This window comes from Eleutherodactylus coqui, chromosome 2 (genome assembly GCF_035609145.1).
Source record: "Eleutherodactylus coqui strain aEleCoq1 chromosome 2, aEleCoq1.hap1, whole genome shotgun sequence".
In the NCBI taxonomy this organism is placed as follows: domain Eukaryota; kingdom Metazoa; phylum Chordata; class Amphibia; order Anura; family Eleutherodactylidae; genus Eleutherodactylus; species Eleutherodactylus coqui.
In genome coordinates, this window is record NC_089838.1 from 169525315 (window position 1) to 169545394 (window position 20080).

The 20080-nt window shown below is 42.5% G+C and overlaps 1 protein-coding gene across 1 annotated transcript in view; it reads right to left on the reverse strand.

Annotated features, from left to right (window-relative positions):
• Positions 1-20080, reverse strand: part of GRAMD4 (GRAM domain containing 4) — a 110960-nt gene that overhangs the window by 14227 nt on the left and 76653 nt on the right. Inside the window, exons 10-14 of the mRNA XM_066591891.1 lie at positions 17142-17190; positions 7394-7465; positions 6538-6581; positions 6324-6433; positions 3387-3541 (exon numbers count right to left, since the gene is read on the reverse strand). Of these exons, the coding sequence (XP_066447988.1) occupies positions 3387-3541; positions 6324-6433; positions 6538-6581; positions 7394-7465; positions 17142-17190 (430 nt within the window). The remainder of the gene's footprint in view (positions 1-3386; positions 3542-6323; positions 6434-6537; positions 6582-7393; positions 7466-17141; positions 17191-20080) is intronic.

The window sequence follows — 20080 nt, forward strand, 5'->3', positions numbered from 1 at the left end:
GGAGCGAGTATTGTTGACATCTCTCACAGCGCTGACGGAATGAGACGAAGCGGGCCAGGGAGCGTTCTCCCCACCGCCTCCATTCACTGTAAGCAGACAGACCGCCGTTTACACTGAATAGCTTGTCGTTCAGTTTCTGCATGCGTTTACACTGGACAATTCTGAACGGATCGTCCCATGTAAAAGGGCAATGAAGTACTGGAAGAACCTCAGGATTCAGAAGCTGTGATCAAGCAAAGCATTAGAAAATATCTTTATATACGAAAAAAAGGGGGGGGGGATTAATGGAATACATATATTTTTTTTATTCCTTTGGTCATCAAGTATTGGTTCATTTGACCATTGTCAGTAACTGCAGCGGTATAACGGTTTTCAAACACACAAATGTATGAACTTATGTTGTACAGTTGCACAAAACGTAACGGAGCTGGGTATGCCTTGTGGCGGAAAACATACATGTACTTTTATTAACTTCCATGAAGAAAATGTGACTTACATGGCGCAGATGGAGCACACTGTGGTTTTATTTCTTTTTTGCATACCACCATATAAACATATTGCAATGTGATGCCTATTTAGGATCTTTACACTACAGGGACCCATATCACATGCATATTCACAGTCAATGTTGTAGGCAAAATCAACTTCTGTGATGTTTTTTTATATAGGAGGATGCATTTAGGACCCAAAAGCCAGTCACTACTAGCATATCCTTACCGTCTACATAGCGCATATCCCGTATGTAGTGGGCATGCCTACTACATGGAAGAGTCATTTTAGTGATAAAACATACAAAATTAAAGAAAATATAAACCATAGCTATATAGCATGCACAAAAGAGGAATCCCAAAATACAGTACAGCACAGGGCAATGAGTTACAGGGTCTTGGCCAAGCTAAGCACTTACTTTTCCCTCAAAGGAAATGGCATATTTTGCTTAATCAAGTGCTGTAAAGTCAATTTCTTAATGATTTTTTGCATAATTCCATCATCGCTATCTTTACACACAGTTTGAACAAATTCACAGCTGAAGTTTCATTTAAATATATTGAAAGATATAAAACTTAATGTGGGGTGTCCTTACTGCTTCACACGATTGCATTGGAGAAATAATGACACTAGAAGTAATGTGAATGCAGCCATTGGCCGGCATACAGACTACCTCTAGTTTGAGAGTATTTATTTCAATAAAAGTAACCAATTTTACTATTTTTTTCTTTAATGGTATGATATAGGCCTCCTGCAGACAGCCGGGTCGGATCCCGCTTGGAGAATTCTCACAGCAGGATGTGAGCCGTGCCCCTGCAGTGACCCGGCGCTCGCCTGCCCCGGCGTCTCCCTGCTCTGCTATGTGCCAGCTGCCGTACAGCAGGCATATACGCACAGCAGAGTTTACTGATAAAAAGAGGGCAGGTAGAAGCACCACATCCCTCAACATGCGGAGAGCCAGACTGCTAAATTGAGGAGCCACCGCACAAGTGAAGGTACTGATGAGCAGCCACTCACACACCTTCCTTAGGGTGCCTTCACACTGGCCAGAAAATTGCGCGAGATTTGTGTGTTGCGAGACAAAAAAATATCAGGACTCTTTCACACAGGCTACAAAATCTCACTACAAAATCATTGCTACAAATCGCATGTATGTGAAGCCCATGGTTTCCAATGGGTTCTTTCAGGCTACAAAACATCTCTCATGTGAAAGAACCCATTGGAAACATACGTTCTGCAGCGATGACTTTGTAGCCCATGTGAAAGAGGCCTTAGTCTGCATCCACACAGGCTACAAAACCAAGCTCATAGTTTCCAATGGGTTCCTTCACAAGAGTAATGTTTTGTAGTAAGATTTTGTAGCCCGTGCGGATGCAGCCTTAAACCCATTCTTTTGGATGGGTTCATTCACATTGACAATGTTTTCCTGCATGGCACAGTGTTGTGATGCCATGCAGGAAACACATTGCAGCATGCCCTTTTTTTAAGATATTGCCAATTATTTACAACACGGTTGGCAGCAGCAGCGCCGGTTCCATTGAAAACAATGGCAGAACATCGCAATCCTCTGCCGCGGCTGTGACACCTGCAGCAGGGGATTCCTTCAGTCCCACAGGGATGTGAGGCTGTTGCATCCAGGGGTTACTACATGTCTTCAATGGAGTCGGTGGCAGCAGCGCCTTCTCATTGATGACAGAGAACATTGCGATCCCCTGCCGCGGCTGTGACAGCTGCAGCAGGGGATTCGTTCAGCCCCGCAGGGATGTGAGGCTGTCGCGTCCAGGGGTTACCACATGTCTTCAATGGGGCCAGCGGCAGCAGCGCTGGCTGCATTGAAGACTATAAGAGAACATCTCCTGCCGCTGCTGTGACAGGGATGAAGAGAACCTCTGCAGTGATGTGAGGCGGTTTCTATTTGAAAACTTCTCGCTTCCAGGGGTTTTCAGAAGGAGTGCGATGGCTATATCGGGCTGTGTATTACGGCCCGATATCGCCTTCGCTAGTGTGCAAGAGCCCTTATACTGTGGGGGCAGCTGCTTAGTACTATTCTGGCATACAGAAAAAACCATACAGGATGTCAGGCCACATAATACATGTAGAGCACCATGCAGGCTTACAACTTATTAACCCTTTCCAGTCCACTGTCTGACGTCTTAAGACATTATGATTTAAGGCCGTACAGCTCCGATGTTGGAAGACATTCGTCGGGGTTCTCTTACTGTATATTGCCAGCCTCTCTGCTGTTGGAGCCAATCCAATGTGCCACCTCATGCAGTACTGGCTTTAGCCAGCAGATAGCGCTGTTGTATAATAGCAGAAAAAGAGTAAGCCCCCTAGGAAAACCAGGATACAAATTTGATTGGAAAGGGTTAATGACGCCATATTTCAATCCAGCAGGCTGCCCTGCATCCCAAAGGTGAACCACATTTATTACAATAAAAGTAACAATTCCCTATAGAACATTTTTCTTCAATGGTATATGTAGGCAGATGATGCCTGTATCACACACCAGCAGTTTTTTTCTCTGTCTTCTAGAGTTTTGGGTGTGTCCTATTACTTGTATCTGTTATTTTTGTGTTGCCAGACATTTATAAATTTTTTGGTCGCATAATCAGAAAATGGAGGTCTTATCTGTTCTATGGTTCTGTAATAAATAACCTTTTGACCTAGATTACTTAATGTGAGCTGAAATAAAAGACAGAATGCAAAAAAATCCTGGAGAAACCCATCAACAATATTACAATCAAGGCTTTGGATTGCAGAATTAGGCTACTTTCATGTAATGTTGTTTTGAATCCAGCACAGATTTGGTTTCTGCTTTTAGGAGTTTAATGCTCAGTTAATGTTCTGTTTGATTTTCTATAAAGGAAAGTACAGCAATAACCAAAAATGCTCACCCTTCTTGATGCAGTTACATTAGTTCGCTCTTTCAGTTGTGGATCTGTAGGTAGGTTTGTCCAGATAATGTATGGAGTGTCATATTTGTCTCGAAGCCTCGGACATCGCTTGAAAATGAAGTCAATGAGGAAAAACTTAATGCCTGTATAGAGCCCTAAAAAGCAATGAGACCAAATAGTTATAATATCCTCTAACAGAACATCCCAACTTTTTGGATACTAGGGAATCTATAGTGCGTTGAACAGGTATTCAGACCAAAAAAGTACGTACAGAAAATTGTCAAAATTTATAAGAATTTTCTAAAAGAATCAATACCACATTAACTTCAATGTACAAATAACATTGAAATATATTAACTCCTCAGTTAATATATTTGTTGGTTTAACCCCTTGAGTGGCACGCCCGGAAAAGTTCCGTGACGAGCTCCACTGCCTAGAAGATTTCCGGGCTATGTATCACTATGGGAGCTGCAGAGCACAATGCCACAAGCTGTGACAGTGTGCTCTGCCTGCACAGACCCAGAGAGAACAAAGCAAGGGCTTTGAAAAACATGTCGGCAATGTCCTGCTTTGTTTACAGGTTGCCATAGAGACCATCGGCTTGTCAGAAGCAAGCCGATGGTCTCTGTGGCAGGGAGAGCTGGTTGTTAGCTGTCAGAGGACAGCTAGGTACTAGCTCTTACAGCAGAGATCAGAGAAAACCTCCGATCTCTGCTGTGTTAACCCTTTACATGCTGCAGTCTATGTGACTGCAGCATGTAAAGGGCTGTCACTGCAGCATGTAAAGGGCTGTCACCATCGGACCCCTGGAATGTGATCAGGGGTCCTGATGGGTCCCTGTGGAAGTCCCCTAAAGGGACAAAAAAAAAAAAAATTTAAAAAAAATTAAAAAAGAAAGTAAAAAAATTATTAAAAAAATAAAAAAAACACTTGTCTCCCTTTACTTTGTAAAAAATCAAAAATACAATCACACATGTGGTATCCATGTGCGTCGTAATGACCCAGAGAAGGAAGTTAATACATTATTTAACCCCTTAATGACATGGCCCCTTTTTTCTTTTTTCCCCATTTCTTTTTTTTCCTCCCTCCTGTTTAAAAAAAATCACAACTTGTCCCGCAAAAAACAAGCCCTTATATGGCCATGTCAATGGAAAAATGAAAAAGTTATGGCTCTTGAGACGCAACTGCAAAACTAGTTGAAATTCAATGATTAGACCATTTTAAAAAACCTGCCCTGGTGGGCACGACAGGGTGGTAGGAAACCTGCCACTCAAGGGGTTAAGGACCAAGTGACATCGTGGCATTGCAAGAGACATAATTCATTAACATATCTGAGTATGAGGGCTTGTTATTTTGGGGACGAGTTGTACTTTTTAATGTCACCAACGTAGAGTACATATAATGTCTTGCATAACATTTATTACATTTTTGGGGGGAGGAGGCAGAAAGACTCTTCAAATTTCACCATTGTTTTTAGCATTTTTGTTTTTACGGCATTCACCATTCAGTTAAATTAACGAGATAAGTCTCTGACCTGGATCTACCTAGGTTTTATTGGTGCCAGTGTGAGGTACATGTGACTTTCTAAACCTCCCCAAAAAACGCAATAAAAAAACAAGGCAAAATAGCAATTCTGGTGTTAGCTTTTTTAAATTATTTTTATGGCATTCATCCTGTGTGATAAATAGGAAAATATTTCCATTGTCTGGATCGTAAACGCAGTAATGCCCATTTCTAAAAATTTCTTTTGGTATTTCAACCATTTGAAAAGTGTTTTTGTGGAGGGAAATAAATACATATTTATTTGAAACTGGGTTTTTTTCTATAAAATTACAATTTATGGAACTTTGACACTATTTTTAGTCCCTCAAGGGGACTTGAAGATGCGATAGTTCAATTGCTACTATAATACATTACATTATTTATGTAATGCATTCTACTAAGCCTATGGCAGTAGTCTATAAGACTGTCAAAGGTGGGGTCTAATAGGTTGAGTTACATGGCAGACATGGAGGCCTGTTTCTGGCTTCCAGATGCCATGCGAACCCACTGATACCTTGCGATTGCGCTGCGGAATGCCAATGGCTAACAAAAAGGGCACCCCCTACTTCTCATCTGCTTACATGCTTCAGTTATTGAATGTGGCATGTAGGGTGTTAAACTGCCAGGATCTGAGGTTTCTCTGCTACTGGCTATTAGAGCAGAAGCCTGGCTGCCAGTAGTCAGCCAAGGCACTACCTTAAGATGTGCAAATTAAAAGCCCATTAGTAATGTCAGTAAAAGGTGTATAGACCATCACTAAGGGGTTAATAATATAACATGTAATTGCTGGTTGACACTTGTGCCTGCGCAACAAACATTAGAAGCAGTCCCGGAAGTTTGTGGAGTGGCTAGCAGAGTCGCCTGAATGGAAGAAAATTTGTGGTGGAATTTAAAGGTGACGGTTGCCGCATGCCAACAAAAGAATTTTAGTGAAGTATAGGCCAGTACACATGAGGAATGGGCCAAGATGCCTCTGGAACGCCGTCAGCACAGCTGATGTCTGGCTATGTAACACTTTTGCAGCAGGTTAGCAAAAGTGGACCCCTTTAAGTACTAAACAATCTTCTCATGAAGGAGTTGAATCATTCTGAGGCTACAGTAGTCATTAAAAGTGGTATGTTGTATTGAATTTGGAGAAAACCCTTGTAATATATTTGTTGTGTTGAGCTATTTAAATTGTTTTTTTGTTATTTTTTTTGCAAACGGCTAAAAGTTTGTAAATTTGGCAAATAAACCTAATTCGCAAACGAGGCTGAATAATTGTGATTGCAAATTTAGGAAAGGAAATGTTCTTAGAACTGCTTTAAAAGGAGAACTATGTTGCATTACCCCAATAAAAAATATTGTATGTGGCAACGTGGCACAACGTACAAAAATATAACAGAATAGACTTACCTACACAGAGTCCAATCAATCTATATGGAAAAAAGCAGGAGGCGATGAAGGCTACCCATAAGCAAACATATAATTTTTGTGTAATTTCTGGCTGGACCCACATGAAGAGACTGTAAAATTGTAATGAAATAGAAGTATAGGTTAGTTAGTCATACCTAAGAACTTAGGGGCACTTTTGTAAACTAAAAAGAGATTGAAAAAAGTAGAAGCATACTTTTTGATTTTTTCCAGTATGTCTGCCATCTTTCCAAACAGGTTCTAAGAAGTAACAACAAGTATTAATATACTTTTGAAAGCTGTGACTTTAACAAACGCAATCCTATGCAGACGGCCGCGGTTTGGCCGTGCGAAATTTCACGCAGCAAACAAACCGCGGCATGTTCTATTGCGAGCCCCGCACAGAAACCTCACTCACCAGCTGCCGGCTCCGGTCTGCGCATGCGCCAGCTGCCTGGCAAGCCGACACATTAAACAGCCGGAGCCGCGGGCACGGGGTGAGTACGCACTGGTCGCTGCAGGCGCTCGGGTCGGATCCCGCAGCGAGAATCCTCGCCACCGGATCCGACCCGCCCGTCTGCAGGCGGCCTTAGAGGACATTAACACAGGTATATTTCTCAGAGTTTCTCCTTTTGGGAACATTTTGAGGGTATTGTTAAAGGAGATACAGGTTCCTGATGGAAAGGATTAACCCTTTCCAATCCAATTTGTATCCTGGTTTACCTAGGGGTCTTGCTCTTTTTCTGCTGTTATACGACGGCGCTATATGCTGACTAAAGCCGGTACTGCATGAGGTTATCCCCGTTGGATAGGCTCTGACAGCAGAGAGGCTGGCAATATACAGTAAGAGAACCCTGACGGATGTCTTCCAACATCGGAGCTGTACAGCCTTAAATCATAATGTCTTCAGAGGGCAGACAGTAGATTGGAAAGGGTTAAATATCATGGTACTACATTAATCTACATCCATGCTCAAATCATTAGCACACCTAGAATAATATTTAATTCTTCAGACAGGCTAGGTTTTGCCCCTGGTCTAGAGGTGTACTCCCAATCAGTTAAGTTGAACAAACCTGTGCTTTCTGTGCTACATCGAGAACCAACTGAAACTTTTCAGAAACCGTAAGGTCTTCCTTTGGAGGCTCCTAAAAAAAAAAAAAAAAAAAAAGGATAATAAATAATTTCAAATTCATAAATTGCATCTTTAGAGCTCATTCACATGGGCATATGCGTGCAACACTGCGAGTATCTTGCCGTTTTGTAGCATCACAGCCCATTCGCTCTGCCGGGAGAGGTTGCGTAGGGCTGCGATTGACAATGCGCATGTTCGGGCTTCTGGCGTCACAGACATGCACAGTGTGACTTTAATCTCTTTTAATTCCCCTGTATTGAAACGCTGTTCCTTTGCAATGCCTCCAAATGGACAGCGTTTAATAATGATACGGGTAGAGATAGAGCATGTTACAATTTATTTCTCCTGTGTATTATACACAGTGTCCACTCACAGTTCAAACGCAGTTGTGAATGGAAGAATGAAAGTCCATAGACTTCCACTGCCTCCATTCACTGTGTGTTACACACACTAAATACGTGTGCATAATATGCGGTGACAATACGTCTATTTGAATGAGCACTTAAGTCCTAGAGGTCAAGTTAAACATAATGGGGCTTATTCACCAATACTGTCCGAAAGTTAGACAATGCAAACTTTGATAGATCCGATACATTTTAAGACTGCCTAGTCTCAGTACGTTTGCTGAATGCTTCATCTGTGGAATTTTAAGAATGTCTAGTCTAAGTTTAGACCATCTATTAGTTGGCTTACTTTCCACCAAAAATTGTTTGGCACAATTTGTCTTGATTTGGCACAATTTAGGCTGTGCATTATTCTATTAGTGGCATTATTCCAGTCCTGCGACAGTCAGTCATCTGTTAAGACTAGAGTCACAGACACTACCAGTAGTATACCAATATGTGCCTCATAACACATGATGATCTTAGATATTATGAGACCTGTATATCTCAAATGGGAAAAAAAACAAACCATTTCCCTGCATCTGAATGCTGCGCAGAGACATTCTGCACTACTCAAGCCCAGCGTCATGCTTTCCTGCATTACATGGTTGCAATTCTATAACAAAATGTTATGACCCAAGTGGGTTCATTTCATCTGTGCTAATCTAAACCTACAACACATATATATTTTGAAAATGAGATAAAAGGGCTACGCACAGATAACAGGCCATGTTTATGATAAAGTTACTGAAAGTAATGAACACGCTCAAAATACAAAACTATGCACAGCCATTTCACCAAATCACCTATGAAAACACACATTAAACCCCTGGCTAAAATGGTGTGCATCCCTTTGAGAGACCAACTCTACAACACCTCTAAAAGGTGTCCGGTGGCATCTGTAACCAAAATGTTAGCAGCTCGTTCAAGTGCTATAGGTGGGGATGGCACCAACCTTTTCAGCAATTTGTGCCACAAGCAGCCCTACTGTGGGACTGGACAAGATAGGCTCACCATCATGACCCAAGAGCATCAATTAGACTTGCCACTAGTTCATCGCTGTCCTTTCCACCTCACAAGAGCTACCATTTCCGATATACCCCCGACCGGCATCTAACTATCAAAATACAGGTGCTCCCCGACTTGCGAACAGGTTCCGTTCCGGGAGCCCGTTCGCAAGTCCGTTTTGTTCGCAAGTCGAACAAATGGTAGTATGGAGCGGGATCGCAGGTGGATCCCGCTCCATACAACGTCGGGTGCCGGCTGTTCTTACAGCGGGCACCCGGCGGCAGCAGTTCCGACGAGCCGCGCCGCTTGTCCTAACTGTTAACACTTTAAATACCGCTGTCAGAGCGGTATTTAAAGTGTTAACAGTTCTGACGAGCGGCGCGGCTCGTCGGAACTGCTGCCGCCGGGTGCCCGCTGTAAGAAACAGCCTGCACCCGACGTTCAGGGGGCCCGTACAGCGTCCCACGATGAGATCGCGGGACGCTGTGTGGTTGCTAGGCAGCCGGGGACCTCCTGAAAGGCCCCAGGGCTGCCTATGCAGAGTGCCTATCAAGCGCACGGCTTGATAGGCGCTCTGCATAGACAGCCCTAGTGCCCTTCAGGAGGTCCCCGGCTGCCTAGCAACCGCGATCTGACCGGACAGGCTTCTATCAGGCTTGATAGAACCCTGCCCGTTCCCTGCACAGTATGATGTAATGCCATAGCATTACATCATACTGTGCAAAACAGATAGTTCGTATCTAGCGAAATTCGTAACTCGAATGTTCGCAAGTCGGGGACTATCTGTATAACAATTACCGAAATCGCCCAAATCCTTATGCTTACCCATTTCTCCCGTTTCCAAACAACTTCAAGAACTGACTGCTCACTCGCTGCCTAAGGGTGTTTTCACATGAATGGCATTTGGCTACGGTATCAAAAAATTCTGCACAAAAATGTGCATGCCTCCATGTGGATTTTGATGAGAAATTGACAATTGCTCAATTCTGCTGGCATTTCCGCATCAAAATCCACATTTACACAGACGGATTTGGATGCCGAATTCCACAACAACATACTCAACTGCATGATGAGGTCCATGAGAAAGCACTCTATTATATCCCACTCCTTGACTGGAACCATTGTGACAGATCATCAAGATTACTCACTTCACCTTTCAGGGGCTTTAATGCTATGACTGAGCCGGTGTTCACATCTGCATTCAAGCGTTTTTCTGTTCTGTCATCGGAGCACGAAAACAAACCCAGAAGGGAACACTTTTGTCCTTTGGCAAGACTGAATGACACCGGATAGATCCCATTGACTAGAACGGGGTCTGTGAGATTTCTGTCATGGTCTGTCAAAGATTTTGGAAAGAATCCATGGTGGAGGCTGTGAACAGATCCACTGATACAGATATGAACAAAAGCCTGAACGGTTTATGCTCCATTTGGCTTACAGCCACCGCAAATGGTCAAAGCTAACCGTACACTTAAGGAGCAAGGCAAAGTATGTTAGGAGCCCCTTTGGCAACGCAATTTTGGGAGGGGGGGGGGGATGGATGGCAGAGCTTCATAGGCAACAGTAAGGACATGTTCAGATTGAGGATTCTGGCGTAGTTTGGTACCAAAATCCACATCGCATTCATTTGAATGACAATCTGGATTTTTTCATTTTGGTTTGAGATCCACATTGCAGAAGTTAAAAAAAAAAGTTTTACTTAAGGCAAATGCATGTGGAATCTGCAAAGAAAAACCTGCACACGGATTTTGACCAAAGAGTTAAAGCCGCAAGTGGAGAGTGACAAAATACAGGACAGGGATATACAACTCAATGAAGCAATGCAGTATACACAGTACAAGCTATCATTTCATCAAAAAATTAAAAATTAAAAGTGAAACCTTAAAAAGTTTAAAAACAACTTTTCCACATTAAAACCCTAATGAAAAACATTTACCATGTGCACTGTATGTTAGTACCATTTCCCAAGAGTCCTTTTATTTTGGATGTCAAGACGTGTGTAATTAGAGCAGCATTTTTTTCTAATTATGATGAAAATATACAAAATCTATTTTTTTTTTAAAAAAACGGCCCAATTCCGTTCTGAGGTGACTTTGAGAAACCTATAAATTAGAAACACCCATAAATGAGCCCATTTCAAAAAGTGTCTCCCTCAAAGTTTCCAAAACAGCATTTACAAATTCTATTAAGGGGGTTTTCCATGGAAAATACTATTGATGACTCAGGATAGGTCATTAATAGTTGATCGGCTTCCGCTCTGACCTCTGTGTATTTGCGGCGCTGACAGCATGCGTCCGCTCTGCTTATCGTTCGGGTCCCGAGTGGCGGAACTCGACCGATTAACTATTGATGACCTATCCTGAGGTATTGTATTGTACTAGATGCCTGTACCCAACAAGTGAAGGAACCCCCCCATAGATCTCGTCAGGTTAAAAAATTAAAAAAAATATAGCAGCGCCTCTGCCTTGGATGGTAGTTCATCTAGTAGTACCAGTAGGCTCGGTTAGGGATCGTCCTGGCAGCCACTATACTACATTCCAAAGAAGTGGTTTCCTCCCTGGCTATATAGCCAGTTCATGTATTCTAGGCACAGACGATACACTATTTGTACTTGTGCCTGGAATAGATCTAGTCTCTCATTGGGTTATTGAACTATTTTTGTCCCTGTCATATTAGAACAGCGGGACTACCAGACGTTATTTTCAATCGAGACTCTGTGTTAGCATCTTTACCCAGTATCAACGCAAAGCTCTCGTACCTCATGAGGATTTGCCTTAGAGGCGGTGAAACGCATTCAGCTAGAATACACAGTTGATAGAATTCTATGCGGTGGTCTATTTACCTTCCAACTACTGAGTTGGTTCCATCAGTACTATCCAGTTTGTGAACACCTATTCTGCAGTGGGTGATTTTTATCCTATCCCACTCCACGTTTATTATGACCAGTAATTAGGGACTTTCACCCTCTTTTTATCTATTTCTGAGTGTTTTGTTTCGTTGCTAGGATGGTGAAATCCACTACAACTTATAGGGACATCATGCCTCAGCTGTCAAGCCCTAGTGTGTGTGTTTAATATCTTTACTTAATAAAAATTACCTACGTGATTTTATAAAAAAGTCTAATCTGTGAAAAGAAAAAATGTAACAATTAAAAAAGCTACAAAAAAAACAAAAACATAAATTTGGTATCATTCTAATCATACTCAATGATACCTGCTGAATAAAACTACAAAACTAAACCCACCAAAGAATCGCCCAATGGCATTTTTTCATTTCACTTCAATCAGACTTTTTCAAAAGCTTTACAGTAAATTACCATATATACTCGAGTATAAGCAGAGTTTTTCAGCACATTTTTTTAATGCTGAAAAAGCCCCCCTCGGCTTATACTCGAGGGAGGGGAAAAAAATTAAAAAAACGCAATACTCACCTCTCAGCCTGCGTCTGTGTCCCTGGCGTGATGGTCTCCCCGGTGGTGCAGCAAGCTGCTTGAGAATTCTCCCCGCTGTCATCTCCTTGCTTGACTTTGAATTCCCCCACCGTCAGCACTGTGTAAGTAAGTGCTGTGATTGGATCGAGCGCCAGCCAATCACAGTCGGCGCTCAATCATTCAAAGCCATTCAATGAATGACATCACTAAATGGCTGTGATTGGCTGACGCGCGATCCAATCACGGTGCTTACTTACGCAGTGCTGACAGCGGGAGAATTCAAAGCTGAGCAGGTAGATGACAGCGGAGAGAATTCTCAAGCAGCTTGCCACACCGCCAGGGAGACCATCGCGCCGGGGACATAGACGCTGGCTGGGACATGAGTATTGCATTTTTTTACCTAGTATATACTCTAATATAGCTAGACTTATACTCCAGTCAATAAGTTTTACCAGTTCTTTGTGGTAAAACTTATTGACTCGGCTTATACTCGGGTCAGCTAATACTTGAGTATATACGGTATATGGTAAGCCTTTAAAAAAACTAACTCTCCCTCACACAGCTATGTTGACAATAAAGTTATGGCTCTTGGAATGTGGGGACAAAATAAATCAGATCTTCAGTTTTTGTTTTTAATTGGTGAACACATAATATACATGTGCAAGTGTAAATGTAGATTAAAAGGTATACCCCACAATTAAAATAGGTCTCAATACCTGGGATATTGAAGATTAACATTTGCTATAAACAATGTATCAAAATGCAGCTTTCCATAGACTTCCCTACCCCAAATACCCCAATTCCTACCAGCATAGTGATCCTGTTGCTATTGGCTATGCCCTGTTCATCTATAGAACGAACATGCATAGCAAATGCTTCCTCTTTCACTGCAGTGCCATCGGAGCAGTGGCAAGCCATGATTTTACAGTACCTGCATCCTGTCTGTACAGAACGGGCACTCGCAGTGGACTCGATAACATGGCTCTACTATAGCAGTGTAAGGAGAGCAGCTCTTTCCAACGAATTCATGCACAGTATGTCTGCCCTGCACAGTATAGGGCAGTTATGTGTAGTGGAGTCTTCACTCACACTGCTGTTGAGTCTCTCCGCTCAAAGGAGACAATCCTCAGCTCGAGTGGTGCACAGCAATTCAACCACGGACCAACAATGATTTATCTTGTACACAGCCTCCATAATAGAATTCGTATCTCATCATTTCATATTTCCACCTTCAATGTGACCCACCATCTGTACAGTTCCATTGAAAAACAAACAAATCTTTTAAAGGTACAAAAATGAAAAAATAATAATAATGTGGTTGTATAAGTATGAACACTGTAAGGCCTCCTTCACACGGGCGACAAAGTAACGCGATTTTGTAGTGTTGCTACAAATCGCATGTATGAGAAGCCTATGCTTTCTTATGGGTTCCTTCACACATGCGATGTTTTGTAGCATGCTACAAAACGACACAAAAACCTTGCGGGTCCAGTGATATGCACGCAACTTGTGAGGTTTTGTAGCCCATGTTTCCCTATGGAGCCTTCCTCTCTGTTGCATAGCATGAAAACTTCGATAGTAGCAAATGCTACTGTCAAAGCTATAATCTAAACCCTAACTGCAGGGGAAAAAAATACACATACATCACCTTAGATGCGCTGTCAGCCCGGCCGCAGCTTCTCCCCAGGTCCCGGCACTGATCATCTCTTCTGGCCGGGGATTAAAAAAATCCCAGCTTCCTTGAAGCACTGGCTGTGATGGGCTGACACTTAGCCAATAACAGCAAGTGCTCGATGAATGTCAGTGATTGAACCAATCACAGCCATTCTTTGAGCACTGGCTGTGATTGGCTAAGCGGCAGGCAATCACAGCCAGCGCTTCCAGCAGCCGGGGATTTTTCAATCCCCGGCCAGAAGATGAAGAAGATGATCACTGCCGGGACCTGGGGAGAAGCTGCGGCGGTGCCCCGGACAGTGTGGAAGAGGTGATGTATACTTCTTTTTTTTTTCCTTTATTTACAGATTATTTTTGGGGAAGGGCTTATATTTCAAGCCCCCCCCACCCCATCCCCCAAATCCTCACATATGATGCTACAAAGTCGCATGAATTTGTAGCGCTACAAAATCACGGTATTGCTGCGAGAAGACGCAGCGATATTGCACGGTGCAGCGATGCGATATTGCTGCGATTTTCTCGTGGCGACGCAGTGTCGTCCGTGTGAAGGAGGGCTAAAGCTAATACTTTGCTGATGTGCCCTTTGACTTTATGACAGCATTAAGTCTTTTTGGGTAGATGTCTGTCAGCATGACATACTTGGCAATCTTTGCCCACTGTCTCTTGCAAAAGCGCTCCAAATCTGTCAGATTGTGATGGTATCTCATGTATAGCGCCCTCTTCAGGTCAACCCACAGATTTTCAAAGGGGTTCAGGTCTAGGCTCGACTAGACTATTCCAGAACTTTGTTCCTCTTCTGGTGAAGCCGTTCCTTTGTTGATTTGGAGGTGTGCTTTAGGTCGATGTCATGCTGAAAGGGGACATTCCTCTTCATCTTTTTACCAGAGGCAAGAAGGTTTTATGCCAAAATGCACTGATATTTGGAACGGTTCATAATTCCCTCCTCCTTTACTAAAGCCTCAGTTCCAGCAGCAGAACAGCCACCCCATAATGCTGCCTCCACCATCTTCTCTCTGGGTATAGTGTTTTGGTGATGCACAGTGTTGGCTTTGCACCAAACATACCTTTTGGAATTATGGCCGAAAGTTCAACTTTGGTCTCATCAGACCAGAACACGTTCTCCCACATACTTCTGGCAGACTTGATGGAGGGTTGGGCAAAACATAGCTGATCTTGGATGTTTCTTTGTAAGACAAGACTTCTATCTTGCTGCGCCCCTCCCTGTCCACCTTCCCCCACAGTCCAGACATATAAAGAACACGGGAGATGGTTGTCACATGCACTACGCAACCAGTACTTGCCAGAAACTCCTGCAGCTCCTTTAATGTTACTGTAGGCCTCTTGGCAGCCTCCCAAACCAATTATTTTTAGCGATTTTTGAGGTGCGTCCAGTTCTTGGTAATATCACTGTTGTGCCAAGTTGTGCCACTATTTGATTCTCCTCTTCACTGTGTAATGCCTTGGTAATGTGTTAGTACTCTCCTGCCAACTGATACCTTCCAACAATCAGATCCCTTTGATGTGCTGTAACCTCTTTACGGCTCTTACTGAAAAATGCAACTAAGAATGTCAGGAAAATCCTACTAGGAGAGCTGAACATTATATGGGGTAAATCAGAATCACTTTACATAATGATAGCTGTGCACTGACTGTTTATTGTGAGTTTTTATGTGATTTTTTATGCGATTGGCTAATTCTGAACACAACCACACCCCCAAATATAAGCAGGTGTTCACACTGATATAACCACATTATTTTAGTTTTGTTATTTTCATCTTTCTATCTTAAAATTATTTCAGTTTGTTTTTCAATGGAATTGTCCAGTTAATGAGTCACATTGAGGCAGAGAGCAGAAGAGCGTGGTTCTCACGCTGCTAAATGTTGCTATGGAAGCGCGAACATGGACGCTTTGTAGAAGTACAGGATCTGCGCTTCTAACAAAGTTAGGACATATGAGTGCCGACTCGCCTGTTAGCTCCTGGTGCGTGCTGTGCAGCTTCCTTTCCATAGGCACCTATGGGAGCCGTGGAAGCAGGCTGCCCGCACCACAGATGTGTGAATGGGATGCTCCACGCAGCTAAGGGCAGCCCCGTTCATGCGCATAATCCCTGCATATCAGCAGTGGGGTTTACAAGTTGCTTGGCAGCGTGTAAACCACGCTCGTCTGACCAGGCCTTAAGGTGTAAAAGAAGATAAATAAAAATAAATGATTCATCTTTGTTGTCTTTTGTTTTGTTTTTTTTTAACATGACAAACATGCCAAACGCACACATTATTACATATAACAATTTAGAGCTCTATTTATCTGAACTCTGATTGGTATTGTATAGGCAACACATAAGGCTCTGTTCACATCTGTGTTGGAGTCTCCATTCCAACCTTAGATCTTGCATGAATTTTCGGACAAAACAGTGCAGCATTCTGTACCATTTAATCGTAGAAAAAAAAATCTTTCTGCATGCTGGAAGCCGGATGGACCCCATTATAATCAGTGGTGTTCGTTTAGCACCGTTAGGGTCTATCATATGCCAGATCTAGCACTCCTAGTTTTTCCGTTCAGCTCCAAGGATGTAGCCAAAAAAAAAAGAACACTAGTTTGAACCTAGCCTAGGAGTGAATATAGACCAATTACAGTGCAGCTATTTCAAGAACAGTGAGTTGTGATTGGTTGCTATAGGAACCAATGAAAAGTTTTTCTCTTAGTTTATAAGTTTATTTTATGTATTTGGGATACGTGGCTTATGTCACACAGAAGAGTTCAGGAAGGTGGGAGGAGAAGCAAGGTGTTATGGGAAATGTAATTACATGGGCAGAACTAGAGAATCCCCCACTGAACACTAAGAAGGGACATAGCGACAGAGGACCAGAAGCCGCAAAGAGGAACATGAAAGCAGCTAGTGAGGGTCTATAAAATGGTTTCCGTTTGTTTAAGCATGCTATTAGATTAAAAAAATATATATATTAGCGCCTGGGATAGCCCCTTTAAGTGCAATCCCCTATGCAGAGCTGTGCCATGAAAAATTAAGGAGAGCTGGTAAGTGGTTTTAGAGTCACCTACTCACTTATCGTTAGGGTTTCTTTATAAAAGCCTAAAATCAAAAAGGCCTTCCTAGTGACCGATACTTTAATGTCCTTGAACAATGAGAAGTATAGAGACATGCAATCAGTAGTAACATATCTGCTGAAGAACTTACTATGGGTTCTGAAACTTGAGGCACAATGCACCACTGTATCCTCCAACCCCTATATACAGAAAGACAGACAAAAGACAAACCATGAAAAATAACGGTAAAAGTAATGCAAACGTGAGGTTCAACAAGTTTCACGAGTGTGTTTTTGTCTCATTAGACTACTATACCCCAACAGTCAGTTTCACACAAACGTATTGTGGCTGTATTTCTATGTCCGTAATTTGGAGAACTGTCCCAGCGTGAGCTCGGTGATCACTGAGCTGAACTGTCACCATCATAAGACTCCTCGATAGTAACACTTCAGGTCAGTAAACCGGTGGTCAGGCTGGGACACAGGTCTGTATCTCAGATGCAGAAATATGGCCATAATACGCTCAATTGAAACTGGCCTTAAAAAGGAAATGACTTCTGCCCATACAAATACGTCACAAATAAAGCATTTGATGTATTCAAAATAACATATATTAGACCAATGAAGATCATCGGCTATATTAATGCGGTTAAAGAGAGTCTGGCAGCATGAAAATGTTCTCCAACCTACAGGCAGCATATTATATAGCAGGAGGAGTGGAGCAGACTGATATATGGTTCTATGGGAAGAGATTTCATATAACTTGTACCTTATTCATCTATATCTCTGCACTTTCTGAGCTGAACAGTCCAATGGGTGGAGCTATGAGGGATTGGCACCTACTCTTGTATGTACGGTCAATAAGATACAAGTTATACTGAATCCTTCCCCATAAAACTATATGCTCAGCTCCTCCTGCTCTATAACATGTCTGCAGTTTGGACAGCATGTTAAAGTTGACAGATTCCCTATAAAACATGTAAGATATAATACACATAACATAATGACACAAGACCTTTTGCCATGTTTAAAAAAAAAGGGCAAAGTACACTATTAGTCAGACACCTATACATCTGTGACCAATGGTACCCCAAGTAAAGCATTACACATACTCATTTTCCTGTAAGGACTATAAAATCTATTTCTAAATACTGCAAGGTTACGTAGATTAGACCTCAAACATTTTATACAACATCTGAACAAAATCTTAGTCCTTTTACACAGGATGAATTCTCATCCTAACGAGCACCGATCAATATGTGTTTCATTGTCTTTTACACAGGCCAAGAATCAGCTTATGAGGACGATCGAACGCCAATAAGTTTGCTCGTCCCTACAGGCCAACTGCACATCTCCTTGTTCACGCTGGGAAACCTATTGCCAATCAGCAAGCATTTTCATGCTTGGATAAAGGAGCCAATCAGCCAACGAACATTTGTCAGTTGATCGTTCATTTAGACGACCAGACTGATGAGTGACCAAGCATTTAGAGGAACGATTAGGCCTGTAATTGGCCCTTGTCAAAGGACTTTTTACTTGAGGCAAAAAAAGGTGAATGTGACATGACTATTGTGCTTCCATATATACCGGAATAAAATGTTAAATGGGTTATCTAATCACTGTATTATAAAACCCACTCAAAATGCTTTCACATCAAAAGTAGTAGTACTCACCTTACGAATCCCCCACCACTCTGATTCCGACACATTCCTGGTCATTCCTACATGTTGGTCCCTGTCAACGCGAATATGTAACAGTCGCAGCTAATCACTTATTTTAAAAGTGTTCTTATGCAAATGATTAGATGAACGATCTTAACACCCGAGTCCCTTAAAGGGTTTCCATGTTTGGTCTACAAAAAGACTGTCAGAGGCTACTTGTGTGTAGTGGCCTCTTTTTCCACTTGTGTAGAACTTGTTGACCACTAGACCCCTCTACGATGTAATCAAAGAGATTTCCCCCAGGTAACAGAGTCTGAGGGGGGGAACATTATTGGAAAGCAAGAAGCTGGATGGTCGTATCAACGAATTGCCCACCACCTGGGCCATTCTGACCAGATTGTTAGGACAAGCACCAGCAGCTCCAACTGTTTCATTGTCCACCATACAGAGACAGGTGACACCATCATTACAGGCCCCAATGTTTGTTGAAACCATTTACATTTGCTTGGCTGGAGGATATTTGGTCACATTGCGCTCATTACATGTACTGCCTTTGACATTCCACCCACAGTCACCTACATGAATAACGGTGTCATGAATGATGAAACCGAACTGCTACGGAGAGGAACAGAATTGTCTTCAGTGACAAATCCAGTTTAAGTTTGGGCAGTGTCGACGGCAGTGTTCGTGTCTTGTATAAGCGTTACAATCACACAAATTTACACACACACACACACACACACACACACACACACACACACACACACACACACACACACACACACACACACACAAAAAGGGTGGCCAGTCTCAAAATCAATCTTGCATTGAGCAGGGGGTTGGACCCGATGACCCTGGCGGTCTTTTCCAACTCCGCCATTCTATGAAATATTCAACAGTTCAATTTTTAGTGCTAGTCTAAAATCCTTCTAGTGAATGTTTGACAGCTAGATGTCTAGTTGTGTCTGAGGAAAAGTCTTAAGAGGCAGTAGTAATACATTTTCCAAGCCCAAGAGAGTTTGCCATAGACTTGTCAGCTTAGCTCAAATTGTTACCGATAAGGACTGACTTCTTCCATCCGAGTCCTACAGCTTTAATACATACTAATGTTTTTTTTTCCCTTCACACACCAGATAGGTAATTATTTTTAACAAGAGCCTGGCAGTTGTACCAGTGAGATTCAGCAACAAGCGGCTTGATGGACAGATTGAAACTTCTTCATAATACACAGCAGGAGGCCTCTATGCAACATCCTTATAGTCGTGCATAGGCCAAGCTCATGGAGTAGAGTAGGTTTGGTATGTACTCTACATTCTGCCCCTGACCTCTAGAATTTTGCAACAGGGCTTTCCTGGCCCATCCACAAGCTCTGGTGTTGCTGAACTAGACAAGATTCAGCAGACCTCAAGCATTTTAGCGCCTCAGGCCTC